Here is a 15,659-nt window from a genome sequence, read left to right as displayed (position 1 = left end):
TTCTCTCGGTAGTATGATGGCGCAGTCATTTATTTTCTTGCACTCCGTGCGATTGCAATTTTTCCTCTGAGTGGAAGTAATGCAGGCATCTGTAATAAACAAATTATTTTTTACTAAACAATAATTAAAAGTGTGAAAATTTTTTTTTATATATTATTACACTTACCGATCGCAGATGAATTTCTTTTTGCTCCTTTTTGCTTATCTGTGAGCTGACCAGTCGCGATAGGTTCTTAATCCATGCAAAGTGACCGTGGCTGACATCGTGTTTATCTTCCACGTAGAGGAGATTGACATGTTTCCCCTTCTTATCTTCGATCAGTCGTAACGGCACAACGTATTCTATCTTTTCTTTTTTGTCCAATTCGGTAGTGTACACATTCACAGACACGCCGTTTAAACGTTCAAATTTTCCAATGTCTTTTACTTTCATTGGACATTGTATATCGTCAAACTTCAAAACAATTGAATAATGCGGGTACGATGACACTCGGTTTGCATGATTTTCGGCGGGGTACAGGGCAGCAACCATGGACCACGCGAAGCAAGCATTGTCCTTCGAATGTACATTAATTATTGCACGCTTGTCACTTACCGACAGCGGCAATTCGAAGTAACATACCGCGTGCATGGGATTAAGCTTGTTTATATTCACCATTAAATTTTGGATTCGGTGTAACGCCCAGCCGCTATCGCGTTCTTGAAACTCGTCGAGCATCGCTAATATCACTTCGATTACACGCTGCTCGTACCATTCGCGCAAATTTGACGCTCTGTATAGTTCATAGTTCTTCGTCGCGAGACTTTTATTATCGCGGTCGTCACGAATGTTTACAAATTTACCGTTGAATACGGTATTCACCTTCACATTTCCATGTTTCGCGATAGCGTCTTGCACTTGCTCGATCACCATATCACTAGCGTCTTCCAGGAAATGCCGCGGTTCAATATAATCGACGTTTATGACAGCACCCGTAAGAATACGTGACTCAAACGCGGCCTCGATCTCGCGCCAGATGAGCGATCTTTTGCCACTGGTACTAGTGTGCGCACCACCTCCAACGTGCACGAAACGTCTTTCTAATTGCGCTTTTGCACCCGCGAATCGCGCGATTCTCGCCACTATAGATTGTCTGGAGCCAACGGTGAGTCGAGGACGTTTGGCACTGCTACAACATTCTTCGAGATGTGCGAGGCACTTTTCGCATCGTTCCACCCATGCACGACACTCCTCCTGAGTAGCGATCTGCGAGCATCGCTCGAGCAGTTCGCGTTCAATGTTCTCCATTTTTTTCTTTTTCCGTTATTAGTACAGATCACACGTTGACTCGGGGCACTCGCAAATTAATGCTTTATATGATTTCCAGTACCGCTGTATGTGCAGAGCGCATCTCGTGCGAACTTTGCTTCAAAAAAGCGAGTTGTTATTTCCGGCCACTGATCAACTCGATCCAGCAGAATTTGGTCGTCGTCGTCGTACAAGTAATTATATTGATTCACTGGAATTTCGTCGCATTTAATATAGTATGCATTACGCCACTTCATATACGCACGATTCCATTTAGGTTCATCGTCGTTGTAGAACCATGAGTATACGTTTATCGCCAGTAATTCGGTGCACTTTCCATTACCAGCGGGAATTGTAATTTGCAGATAATCTTGGAAATAGGCATGGCGTTTAATTTCCTTTGCCACCTTGTATCTCTTTTCAACAGTTTTGCGAGCATTGTATACAATACGAGTATGTCCATATTCATTGCGATACATATCATATTCATCATCAAAATTGTTAAAAGTGCACAAATTTTTTAGTGTCCACGTATACACTTTTCTTCGCGCTGTAAATGACAAATCGCCACAAGGCACGTAGTCAATGCTAACACCCTGTCTCACGGCACGTTCATTGGTCCCGCGTATACCCAATTCTCTGTTGCGTAAGAAATTTACCACAGATACTTGTTGATCGTTTTTTTCCGGCACAGTTTCGAGAACTTCCAGGATATCTTCTACATGAAAGTCTACATCGGGCATTTCTCCGTCAAACTCCATTTTCACCACATATATTGTCTATATATTTCTACATATTGGGCACATTGTGGTAGGAATGTACACATACATGGGTTGTCTGCAGTTGGAGCAGTAATCACCGTCAAGTCGCTCGAGAGAATCTGTACAGTGAGTTTTGGATAGCGTTCATAGATCCTAGATCAATGTCATTGAGTTGAGTCATACAATATGCACACACAGATAGAGCTCCTCCAGTCGAATAGCAGAATTGAATAATGCAGTGTTTCGTGCGATCATCCAAAGCGCGTAATTCCACACTAGGTATAACTTTTACTACACGATTCTCACGATCTTCACTGATAACACTGTCTACACTACTGTCGTCAAAGTTCACTTGCACATTATTCTCATTGTCTTCGTGACGATTGGCCATCTCTTTAACCGCCGATGATAGATTCGATACGCTTCAAAGACATCTACTGATGTCCGAGCGCTAATTACATATCTATTATACGTTCTTTTTGTCTGACGAAAAATTGCATCATCTAACGGGGGCATGAAAGATCTATCCCCACCACTAGAAGATCCCATAGATTATTCATATACATTTGCATCAGTGTGTGACACTCTACCTTAGAAATCTCGATCGAGCAGAGAGAGACTTGCGCGCATATTTGCAGCGGCGTGTGCGAACCTGTCCATACGTGTTCAAGGCTAATGATACATCGTACGATTCGTCTTCGATGTAATTCGATACCTTTGTGATTAGCCGCCGTCAAAATACATGGCAAGGTCATGCCTGCATCGGCAAATATAACTTGCATAAAGAATATTCTGTATCTCTCGAACAGAAGGCTAGAAAATTACGAGACTTGAAAAGTTATACGTAGTGGAATACTGTCTTCCAAGTGGATGCAGGAAGAATAACGAAAATTAGGTAGGAAAAAATAAAACAATTAATATAATATAATATAATATAATTGCAAGCATAGAGTAGCGGCGTTTGCTTCACCTACAATGTAATCATATATCGTTTGTCTTCGATGTAATCGTATACCTTTGTGATTAGCCGCCGTCAAAATACGCGATGCGACGGAGGATGCTCTCGCTGAGCGAGCCCTTCGTCAGTCGCAATTATACCGTCGTGCAATTGAGATCGCGAGAAAAAAAAATGGAGCAGGAATTCGTTCCATATGCCGTTGTGGTGGACACCACAAGTGGACAACGTGTGATATATTACAGAAATTACATTGTTGTGGTGGATACCACAACGGGACAGCGTATGGTACGCATAGTACCGTACGATTAAAAAACTAATAGTAGTGTGGTGGTGGTGGTGGTGGTGGTGGTGGCGGTGGTAGTGGTGGTGGTGGCGGTGGTGGTGGTGGTGGTGGCGGTGGTGGCGGCTGGCGGCGGCAGCGGTGGCGGTGGCAAAAGTGGTAAGTTTAAAAAAATTTTCTCTGTTCGCAACTTCGCCTTGCAGGGGGTTACAATAACATTTTTTGTTGTTTTTATTTTTCATCCGCGTGCGGCGAGAAACTTTTGGGTGGGATATACAATTTATTATATTTATTCTTTGCGCGCGGACAGCGGAGGCGGGCGCGGGCGCGGGCGCGGGCGCGGGCGCGGCGCGGGCGCGGCATGGGCGCGGCGCGGGCGCGGCGGCGGCGGCGGCGGCGGGCCCCGCGAAAATTACCCGCGGGCGGCGGCGAGACCCGCGGAAATCGCCGCGGAGGACCGCCGTGAAATCGCCGCGGAGAACCGCCGCAAAATACGCCGCGAAAGACCGCCGCGGAAAACGCCGCAAAATACGCCGCGGAAATCGCCGCGGAGAACCGCCGCGGAAAACCGCCGCAAAATACGCCGCGTAAATCGCCGCGGAGAACCGCCGCGGAAAAACCACCGCGGAAATCGTCGCGGAAATCGCCGCGGATATCGCCGCGGAGAACCGCCATGGTATTTTTAAAAAATACACGCCGGTTCAAAGCCATGGGATTCCTCTCTCTCTTCCCAACATCATCCTCGGTGGCACATACCGCTCTGCCGCGCGCCTTACCCCCACCTTTCAATCCCACCTCTAGATCAGTGGGTGACACCACCCATTGCATCTTGAGGATCACCACCCACTCCCTGTATCATTCCCTCCCACCTGGATAGGACCGCGGGCTGACTCCCACGCGCGGGTCAGTTCAGCGGGCTGACCCCCACCTCCCAAGTTAGTAGTCTCGCGGGTCACCACCCACCTCCCATGTCAGACCTCGCGGATCATCACCCACTCCGCGGTACGTACCGCAGGTACCCCCGCGCCTACATTCCCCCCTCGCCCCTCACCCCCCTCATTGCCCCATGGCTTTGAACCGGCCTAGTCTTACTACTGCCCGGCGTTCTGCGCACGGCTTATCGCACTCTAACGCTCGGAAAGTCTTCCTTCATTCCCTAACGCAACTTATTAATTAATCGTTGGTTAAAATTTACGCAACTTAAAAGTACCGCAATTTAGAATTAGCGCAAATGGTAATATATTTTAATAATTAACGCACGCAGGGGGAGTTGAAAGAGAAGTGAACAGATATATAGTTTAGGAATCGCGACTGACAGGGTCGAATGTATAACGAGCTGGATAGAAGGTGGTAACGGATTTCCAGAGAACAAGATTTGAAAGAATTAAATAATTGTCAGTACGAACAAAGGGTGTAAATTGTGAAGTTTTTTGAAAATTTAGATTTCTCTCAACGCTATTATATCTAATTAAGAAGTAACACATGCACAAAAGAAAATTCGATCTAAGAACTTTTAAATCAACAAAAAAAGGCTAGAAGTTATTTGTTAATTCTAATACACATTGTCGAGTAATATAATATGCGTGTGAAGCCAAACGGCGAGCCATAGTTTCTTGCGGACAACCGATTGCCGGAGGCGTGCTTCTTAGAACTTTTATCGTGACTGTCGCGACTTGCAGTCGGCAGAGATTAACAGGAGTGACTTCTTTTCTTTGTTACGTTTAACGTTTGAAAATTTGACGCTTAAAAGTATTCTATGAAGGTTTTGAAAATTTTGATTTAGATTAAACAAAGATATCCGACAAGGGTACTCGCTTTTCTTTTTCACGCATTAAATGCAATTGTTAATTAATAAACTTATTGGCTAACGAATTATATAGATGCAGGTGCGATTTACGTAATAAAAAAAAGAAAGGGGGGTGTGCTGGACGTTACACCCCCGACCTCAGCTTGCAAGCACGGCGCGTGCGAGCACCGAGGTAGCAAGGTAAGAGTGGCTCTAACGAGGTAGACTCTCTTCAGTGGTAATCCAAGGTTCCATTGGTGATTTTGGTGTCCTTGTGGCTTGATGGAAATTAGGGGATGTAGCGATTTAACCGCTGTTCCAAGTTGGCGAGGGATTCGTTGATGATGGCTAGCTCTGTTTGCTGGGCAGGATAAAGTACTGGAGTGGATCTAGTCTGCTCCCAAGATTGCTTTTTGCAGAGTTGTGGGTTGGTATCGGGGTCGTCCACCGTTTGGACGGAGGCATTGCTCCGGTACATCTCGTCTGTAAGTTCTATCACGGCATAGGAATTGGGCGCTCCGTGGTTCTCTTCCCGCCAAGGTGCAGCAAAAAGTTCGTCACTGAGGAAAGTATGCACCCAGCAAGTGTATGCTCCATCCGTAAACTGAGTGTAGCGCATACCCGTGTATAATAGTGTTTGCAACAAGTTTAAGGCTTTTAATTGTCAACCAAACGCCAATGAATCCGGCGGTGGTGGTGCCGAATTGTAAAAATCTGCCCTAGAGTCTTTCTGCGGTCGTTCTTGCGATCTTGCTGAGGGCCTCTTCGTCTAGGAATTTGTTGATAGACATTCTATTTAGTGGAACCTGATGACCGCTTGCGGCCTTGGCGAAGTTCTTCATTCTGGTGGGATGTTCAACTGAAAACATGATGTGCTTTCGCAGTCGACTAAGATCCTTTTCCGTGTAGATTCCGCTACTGGCAAGGTATTCCGCATCCGTGTAATGCCACTTTGGTTGTGAAAGTGGCTCCAGTATTTGTGGTGGATTTACTGCTGTGGGCAGCGGCGTTGGACTGATCCATCCGCCCTTTATCAGGTACATCACAGGAATAAAGGGGCTGCAGTCGATTGCTGTTCCGGCATCTGTAATTACTCGAGTTTTGGGAGTCAAGAAAGCGAAGCGGTTGTTAAAAGTAATGGGTAGTTCGAGATAGCACTCATGTGTTGTCCGCCTGGTGACTTGGGTTGGAATGCATTTGGCAATGTGGGCTACTCCCGCGATTACGGCCATGTAGCCGGGTTCCTTTATTAATTGTTAGGCGAAAAGGTCTGGTCTGACATAGGCTATTGACAAGGCGTTTCTAAGCTCTTGTTGTTCTAATTGGCATTTTTGAAAGATTACATTTTGATAAAGGGTATGGATTTGGTGTTTGAGATGTCTCTCGACGTAGATAAATTTTGAGTTAACATAGACAAATTCATCAATGTTACCTGGTAGGATTGGTTTCTTTACGGTAAAAGGGTTGTTTCTGGTTGTTTTAACAATTACGAGTTTAGGGTGCTCAGTTTGGATTAGAGTGAATCCGCAAATGATTTTTTCTGATTTCTTTGATAAGGCGAACGTTAGATCTTCTGTGGTGACCGAGTAAACAATGGGCTAATTGGAATTGGAATCAACGATCCTGGTAGCTGGTCCCTAATAGAGTACATCGTAGGAATGGAATTGACAGGAATTATCAGGTAGAGGGGACCAAAAGATATTCGAACCGTCCTCATCAACGCATGCGAGGTCCGAGATTTTACAGTGCGTACCAGATCATAAAATCATTAAATCTTGCGACGGTTTAGTAGTTGCCCGATAACTCTTGTAGGTTATGTAAATTGATGCTTTGACGAGGACGTTGGGCCAAGTACCATAAGAATCGGAATATTGTGCACCATGGCAAGTTCCCTCGATAGTAGTGCTGCCTGCGAGAGTCAGCGTTTTGTAGTTAGTGGAGTTTGGAGCTAGGTCGACAATTGGCGTAGAGTGTCCGTATGAAAATGCTCGGATTGTGTATAACTTGGAACAAATCATCTGGTCAATATCGACGAGGTACCTACGATTACCTCCCTGTACTAAAAATATATGCTAGTGCATTCCGCAGTAAAAAATATATCTGTCAATTTCGATCCTACAGGTGTGAACCAGGGTTTCGGCTTACTTCGCGGTTTGGAGGAGCTGCAGATGTACATACACGCGTTTCTGCAAAACCTATCTCGGATACGAGTATCTCGAGCCAAATCTCACCATCACCAACTCTTTAAACAAAGGTCCATTCGTAATAATTGATTGCAGTCGGCAAGTTGAATCGATTAAAAGCGCAACCGTTGACGTGCAAATAGAATTCGAAACTAAAGATAACGTGCCGGAGAACACCGGCGCGTATGCACTCATAATACACGATCTCGTGATTATAACCCGTTGACAAACATTGTGCGCAAAATTGCCTAATTCTGCACATATATATACATCGACGTGGACCACAGTCTTCGTTTTGACCGCGACATGTCCGTGCCGACGTTCGTGGATCTGCAAGGTTTCCCCCTTGGACGATTAAGTGGTTTTGTCGTAAAAGAATTTGCGGCGTTAAGAGGGGGAAACGTTCTCGCGCATTATATCTTTGACAGTCCCCAGCCATGGGATTGGCCAATGAAATCCGAAAAATCCTGCGAGTCTTGGTTGGCTGCTATGCATCATGGGCTAAGATGGGGCATCGACGAGTGGTTCCGTACCGGAAAGCGAGACAAGTGGTTACAACTGCAGTACTGTGTACTGAAGATTCTGACACCAAGGAGATTGTATACGTCAAAGGACACGAGAAACGAGAATGACTAGGAGAATTGATTCTGGACAGTCGGCGAGAATACGCATACATCGATAGCTTGGATGTGGATTACGAAGACGTGGATAATTTGAATAATTTATATGATGCTAATACTTTTCAATGTGGACAACATTGTACATACGAATAAACATTGTGCAATGCAAAATGTATTCAAATTTTTCAATTGGTGGACACAATTACATGAATAAACATATGTAATATACGAGATACGTTTTATTCCTTTCCCCTCCATTACATCAACGTTATTTTATGTTTTGCTTATTTCATCTACGTTTTTATAGGTTTCTTTCACGTTGTTAGACCGCGACAAAACGCGTCGTGACACGTTCGAGTGATAACAAAAAATTATTGGAAGGAAGGGGAACTTCCCCTTCTCCTTCTTAAAAAAAAATTCCAGAAACATTAATCGCAAAAAGCGTCACAATTTGCAATCAGTCTTACATCAGTTGCTCATTTGAACGGTTCAGACAACGCATCGCTCTAGAAATAAACGCTAGCGGTGATATAATAAATATATACATATATACATATATTGTATATACACATTAACCAGCACACAGTTGCGGCATATGTTTTATCTTATTCTTTTATCGTCACGCAATACTTTTTGAGATTAAACGCAACTATAAATACGCGCTGCGACGGAGGACGCTCTTGCACAGCTCTTTGTTCCTCAGTCGTAGCCGTGCTCTCAATCAGTGAACTTCGCGAGTAATTATTTGTTAAAGTCTCGAGTACTTTAGATCGTAGAGAAATCGCATTAAGTATGGAATTTGAATACGATTCACTGCAGGAGTACCTGCACGACTTCTTCTCCCTTTTCCCCGTCGATAGTCTTGAAAAAGTGCTTGAAACAGCACGAGCTGTCCTGAACGGACATTCTCCTTCTCCTCCTTCTCCTCCTCCTCCTCCTGTATATAACAAGGAAAGCAAGGAAGAAGAAGAGGAAGGCATGGAGGAAGAGAAAGGTGAAGGAAAGGAAAGCGAGGGACCTCAAATATATACGCAAAACACTCTTTACAATATCTTCTCCCTTTTCCCCGACTCCATACTTATTCATATCATTTTAACTGTACAATTCATCCTCCATGAGAAGGAAGGAGTGGGGGAGGAGGATAATTAGTGGTGGTGGCGGAGGTAGTGGTGGTGGCGGGGGTGGTGGTGGCCGTGGCGGTAGTGGCGGCAATACGAAGACAACGGCGGGCCACTGCGCTATTGACGGGGTGGTAGCAGGCAGGTGAAGGAGGTAAGTCTAGAAAATTTTTTATTATATCCTTTGTCTCGCGCGGCAGCGGCGGCGACAAAGGACAGTTCTGCGAACGCTCGTAAATAATCGCTGCGATATTGCGCGAATTTCAAGCCCACAAGTGACGTCATACCCACAAAAATTGCGCGCGGGTGACGTCTGGTTCGCGGCGCGAATTATTTTATGCCGATTCTAACTACAACGCAACGAGGATTCCTCCCTTCCATCCACCCCCATCCCCCATCTATTTACTTAAAAAAATTACTGTTATCTATAGTTATAAACAGATAACAGTTAGCTCTGTTTATGTAAATAAAGATAAGGGTAAGTCCCGGGGTTGACATCATTACCCCGGTAAGTCCCGTGGGTGATGTCATTACCCCTTCTTTCTACCCTCCCCAGTAGTATATTTATGAAAGTTCAAAGCCACGGGGCAATGAAGGGGAGTGAGGGGCGAGGGGGGAATGTAGGCGCGGGGGGTACCTGCGGTACATACCGCGGAGTGGGTGATGATCCGCGAGACCTAATTTGGGAGGTGGGGGTCAGCCCGCTGAACTGACCCGCGCGTGAGAGTCAGCCCGCGGTCCTACCCGGGAGTGGGGAGTAATACAGGGAGTGGGTGGTGATCCTCAAGATGCAGTGGGTGGTGTCACTCACTGATCTAGAGGTGGGATTGATTGACAGGTGGGGGTTACCCGCGCGGCAGAGCGGTATGTACTGCCGAGGATGAAGATGATGTTGGGGTGAGAGAGGAATCCCATGGCTACGAACCAGCGTGTATTTTTTAAAATACCGCGGCGCGTATTTTCCGCGGCGGTTCTCCACGGCGTTTTCTGCGGCGGTTCTCCGCGGCGATTTCCGCGGCGGTTCTCCGCGGCGCCGCCGCCCGCGCGCAATTTTCGCGGGACCCGCCGCCACCGCCGCCCGCGCCAGTGCTGCGAAATCGGCGGACAGAGAAAATAAAAAAATTTCTTTAAAAAGAAAACTTACCACCACCACGTCCACCACAGCCGCCGCTGCCGCGTCCACCGCCACCGCCACCGCCACCGCCACTATCACCACTACCACCACCACCACACTATTATTGTCTTTCCTCCCACTCCTCATTTTCCTTGTTTTCATAATGAACCATTTCGTATAACAGTGAATGCGGAGATGCAATCACCATAACGTTAATTGGGGGACTGAAAGGAATGATTGTCTCCTCCCCCTCCACCTCCTGTTCCTCTCTCTCTCGTGGAGGATTGTTAATATAACCGTAATGATCTGTATCAAAGTACACGGTGCTTGGTAGATGAGGAAATTGTATAAATTTTGAGCAGCAACGACGTCATACTCTTGCTCATCATCAATGTCTTCCTCGCCTTCATCAATGTGATTGTCCTCATCCTTGTCACTGTTAGGAGGAGGTAGTCCATATAGGGCAACTTGCGCAATCTGTATCACTATATATAATATATCAGAGGGTAAGAGAGAAAAGTATGTATATAGTTCCTCTTCAATCGTCGTCTCATCTCCAAAATTTGATTCCATTATAACCGTTCAATTATTTCTTTCGCAACATGCACTTTATCACTCCAGATAAAAAAAATAAAAGAAAATAAAAAAAAACTATCAATTGTACGCTTTTTAATTGCGCGACGGTATAATTGCGACTGACGAAGGGCTCGCTCAGTGAGAGCATCCTCCGTCGCATCGCGTATTTTGACGGCGGCTAATCACAAAGGTATACGATTACATCGAAGACAAAAGATATATTATTACGTTGTAGGCGAAGCAAACGCCGCTATTTTACGCTCGCTATTATATTTTTTCTACTTAATTTTTGTTATTCTTCCTGGATCCAATTAGAAGGCAGTATTCTAATACGTATAACTTTTCAAGTCTCGTAATTTTCTAGCCTACCGTTCAAGAGATATAGAATATTCTTTATTAAAATTATATTTGACAATGCAGCTCTCAGGTATGGCCTTGCCGTGTATTTTAACGGCGGCTAATCACAAAGGTATTGAATTACATCGAAGACAAATCGTACGATGTATCATTAGCCTTGAACACGTTTTGTTCCTGGGATCTGAACGAGTACCCTTTGTTGCAAAGCACAACCAAACATTCGTGGACTGTCAAAACTGTAACACAATTAGAAAAACCTCGATTCTTTATCTTTACGCTACAGACTGGTCGCAAGAATATTGTGTCTCAAAGTGCTATTATTTTTGACGACTGTAATTTGATCAATGTGAAACTTTATCTCAACTCAGAATTTTACCCGTACGATGACTTGAATTTAAACTTTTGTAAATCTAGATACGCCATTCTGTTTGACATATATCAACGTTTTTGTAAATCTTATGGACGTGTTTGCTACGATACGTTGTTTAACGTCGTCATATTCCTGCAAAGAGTATCTTTTGCAGTAATTGACTGCTCGCGACAAAACGAGTCCATAACAAGTGCTACTGTGGACGCATTGAATTTGATTGCAAAGAAAATGTGCCTGCGAACACGACCGCTTATTGCCTTATCTTACATGATCATGTAATCGAATACTGTCTAACATTGTACGCAAAGTCATGTAAAATGCAATGTTAACCGGTTAGCAAATATCTTCAACAAATACCGAGATATTTTAATGTAATTTGTTACAGTCTTGAAAAATTACTTATCATGATTGTGCCGACATTTGTGGATCTGCAAGAATTCAGCGTTGGAATAAAATTTGTTGTAAGGGAAGTGGCGGTATAGAAACAGGGAGTATAGAAACAGGGGGTATAGAAACATTCTCACACATTACATTTTTACGAATTCCGTGCCATGGAGTGCATTAATAAAATCCAAAAGATCTTGCGTTTTCTGGTTGATTGCTTATTACCATGGATTGCAATAGGAAGACGGGATTCAGTATTGGAAGGCAAAGCATCTGATTACAGCTGTGTATGACGAAAACGATGATAAGGCTATCGTATACGTTAAAGGGCATGAAAAACGGTTGAAGAATATATTCGATGTCAAAGTGAGAAATCATGTTATCATTGAGACCGTGGATGCTGATTACAAAGACATTAAATCTTTAAATAATTTGGATACTGCAAACACTATACGATGAAAACATGTTAAGAATTGCGCTATGAAAAATGTATTTAAATTATACAATTATTGGTTACAATGCCAAAAAAATGTTTTAAAGTAAAAAATGTATAAACGTATTTATGGTTTATTTTATCTTTCTCTGTAATACATAAGTAATTTGTAGACGTTAGGTGTTTGATAATAGTATGGTTAACGTACGTTATATGTTTGATAATAGTATGGTTGACGTGTCAATGTACTATACTCAAACGTCTGAAGTACAATGTAATATGGTAAACGTACGATAAACGCATGGTCGATGTACGATAGACGTATGGTAGACGTATGACAGATGTATGGTAGCCGTATGACAGACATATGGTAGACGTCTGATAGACGTACGGCAGACGAGTGGCATCACCTCCTCCGAGGCGCGATCAGCACGACAAAGAGAACATTGACATGCGAACTAGCAACTTAAGAAGCGCAGGAGGCATGTGTACGGGGAGGGAGTGTGAGCGAACTATACGGCTGAGTATAGATATGGGGAGGGAGCGAGAGAGCAAACACATGTGCGCTTCCTCAAGTGATGTCATTTATGTTATGACTAGTACCAGGGACCCTGACTGGACCAAAATCAATCAAAATCGAATCATAACCGTTATTTTAGTCAAACCAAAACCAAAATATTGTGCAGGTTAATCGCCCGTAACCGTAACCTGACCAAAAATATTTTTTCGGTTTTTTTGGTCAGATTTTTGGTCAAATTTTTTAAAACGCTATTAAATATTATACTAAAAATCAGGTAAAAAAGAAAAAAAACGCGTGTTGTGTAGATTTTTCTCTCTACGAGAGAAGAATAAAAGAAAAAAATACACGGGATCTATATTTTATCTCTTTTTTAATATTTTTAATGCTCCTTAAATATGCTGTTGATTTTAAAGATTTTTTTCCTTCAATTTGTGAACATATAATAAAATGTATACAAACGAATAAGATTTTTGTAATGTTAAACTAAATTTTTAAAGCTAAAATTATATTTCAATTTTTCTGGCTTTTTTAGAGCACCAAAAAAATTTGACAATTTTAATTGAACTTTTAAGACCGTAGATATTTACTTCTAGGTTCTCAATAAATAGCAATATTACAAAGTGTCTACAGAGGATTACTTAGCTTATGTTCGTCGTTGAGCTCTAGCGCACCGTCATCGAATAGGTGCCCGTCGGCGAAAACAAAAACTACTAAGTTATCTGTGAGAGAAAAGGGTCTCGTAATTCTCTGATTCCACATGCTGTTCCACATGCAACCGCAAGTTTCTCATCAGTTTCTGGTAGGTTATGTTCTTCAATGGAGAATGATGCGTCAGATAAGGCATCCATTTCGTCGTCGTTCTTCTTTGTTGTTAAAGTCTCTTCAGGATCATCAGTCATTGTGTGATGAGAACTATGATGTGCTTATTGGCTGAGGGAGCCGGATATGGTCGGGCTCGGCCTAATGTTAATTCGTTAAGGGAGAGTAGCTTATGTTCGTCGTTGAGCTCTAGCGCACCAACGGGTGCCCATCAGCGGAAACAAAAACTATTAAGTTATCATTCTGTGAGAGAAGTGGGTCTTGTAACTCTCTGATTCCACATGTTGTTCTACACGCAACCGCGAGTTCCTCATCAGTTTCTGGTAGATTATGTTCTTCACTTGAGAATGATGCGTCAGATAAGGTATCCGTTTTGTCATCGTTCTCCTCTGCTGTTAAAGTAACCGTCTCTTTAGGATCATCAGTCATTGTGTGCGCGTTTAGTTCTGTGACGCAATCTGCGCTGATCGTTACCTCTAGCAATTTGCCAATAAGTATTGAAGGTAGTGGAAGAACGACGGTCGTAGCTGGAAGTTCTGTAGGAGGCGGCTGCTTCCTAGACCTACCTCCTTTTCTTTTGACTGAAACGAAGACTTCTGATACTGCTTCTGTTGATGACTCCTCAACGCCCACTCTATTTTCTTTGTTCTCATCTTCGATGCCAACGTTAATATTGTAAGATTTGTTTTGTTGACGGTAATGCAACGTTGAAGCTTCAGGTGGGTTTGCAAATCGTACGCGATTTAATTGGGTAACAATAACTTCGTAGAACGGGGTAACGCTTTACGAGTTGGAAACACATGTCTCTGTTTGTTTTCGTCTAACCGTCTTTTACAAGAAAATTTAATAGAAGAGGGGTTGTTGCGTTCAGTCTTGTTGCTGTCGCTAAAGTCTTTGTGTTCTCATTCCTGCTGGTGTTGGTCTTCATTATTGTTACGCCTTTTTTTTGAAAATATTTCAAGAGAAGTAACATCGGATTCAGTAAATTGAGGGGATTTATTTGTTTTCTTTGCGTTTTCCTCCTCTGTGACATCTATGATTTTTTTTACTATTACTCTTTTTGAAGCTGTGTCGTGCCAGAGAGGGAGAGGTCTTTGAGAGTGTGTCAGTGTTTTTGTTTGCGCTGCCACATTTGTAGACCACTTCGTAGTCGTACTTTTCTAATATCAGGCGCCAGCGCATCAGCCTAGACATCAGATTTTTAACCTTGTGTAGCTACGTGAGGGGTTGATGATCGATTATGAGTGTGAACTTCCGTCTGATAGGGGCGGACGTGATGAGTACAGTAAATAATAGCGAGGAGCTCCTTTTCTATAGTTGAATAGTTTTTTTGGCAGAATTAAGAATACGAGAGGCGTATGCTACTGGTAAGTCCTTATCGTCGTGTTTCTGGCTTAGGACTCCGCCGATCGCGTAGTCTGAGGCGTCAGTTGTGAGAATGAAGGGCAAAGAAAAATCTGGATATTGTAAAACGAGTTCTTTGCAAAACGCGTTCTTTAACGTCGTAAATTCATGTTGATGATCTTTGTTCTAGTGAATAAGAGTATCTTTTTTGATAAACTGTGACAGTCGTATTGCTATTTTGGAGAAATTAGGGATAAATCGACGATAATACCCTGCAAGTCTGAAAAATTGGCGGACGTTCTTTAGGTCTTTTGGCGTTGGAAAGTCTTTGACTGCTGAAATTTTCTGTGAATTTGGGCGGACTCTATTTTCCCCTATGATGTGACCAAGTGTAGACAACTTCGCGCCGAAGAAACTCACACTTGTCAGGCTGTAGCTGAAAGTTAGCCTCTCTCAGTTGTTCCATTAGTTTTCCCATTTTAATATTATGTTTATGTAAGAAACTGAAGTACTCCACAATATTGTCTATACAGACAAAAAGTTCTGTTCCTTGGAATCCTATCAATGTCTGATCCATGAGCCGCTGGAAGGTAACGGGTGCATTTTTGAGCCCGAAGGGCATTCTTTCTAATTGGGAGTGGCCGTGTGGAGTGATAAAAACCGTTTTATAAGCGTCCTGAGGATTCATCGGAATTTGATGGAATCCACTAGCGAGGTCCAAGACGGACAGATACTTTGCTCCGAGGAA

The 15,659-nt window shown here is 43.3% G+C and overlaps 1 protein-coding gene across 1 annotated transcript; it reads left to right on the top strand.

The window, feature by feature from the left end:
- The first annotated feature begins 8,990 nt into the window (after positions 1 to 8,990).
- On the top strand, positions 8,991 to 12,254 carry LOC120358550. Its single transcript, XM_039453127.1, has 3 exons — positions 8,991 to 9,139; positions 11,797 to 11,887; positions 12,036 to 12,254. The coding sequence occupies exons 1-3, from the start codon at positions 8,991 to 8,993 to the stop codon at positions 12,252 to 12,254; spliced, it is 459 nt and encodes a 152-aa protein (XP_039309061.1).
- Positions 12,255 to 15,659: the final 3,405 nt, after the last annotated feature.

The sequence above is a fragment of the Solenopsis invicta genome, chromosome 8 (assembly GCF_016802725.1).
Source record: "Solenopsis invicta isolate M01_SB chromosome 8, UNIL_Sinv_3.0, whole genome shotgun sequence".
Taxonomy (NCBI): domain Eukaryota; kingdom Metazoa; phylum Arthropoda; class Insecta; order Hymenoptera; family Formicidae; genus Solenopsis; species Solenopsis invicta.
This window is presented reverse-complemented; position numbering and strand designations above follow the sequence as displayed.

What these genes read in the sequence shown, in the direction of transcription:
- LOC120358550 (XM_039453127.1), top strand. Translation starts at nt 8,991, where the DNA reads ATGAGAAGGAAGGAGTGGGGGAGGAGGATAATTAGTGGTGGTGGCGGA. An exon ending in GACGGGGTGGTAGCAGGCAG is followed by an intron (nt 9,140 to 11,796) that starts GTGAAGGAGGTA and finishes AATTTGTTACAG; the next exon opens with TCTTGAAAAATTACTTATCA. An exon ending in TTGTTGTAAGGGAAGTGGCG is followed by an intron (nt 11,888 to 12,035) that starts GTATAGAAACAG and finishes GGATTGCAATAG; the next exon opens with GAAGACGGGATTCAGTATTG.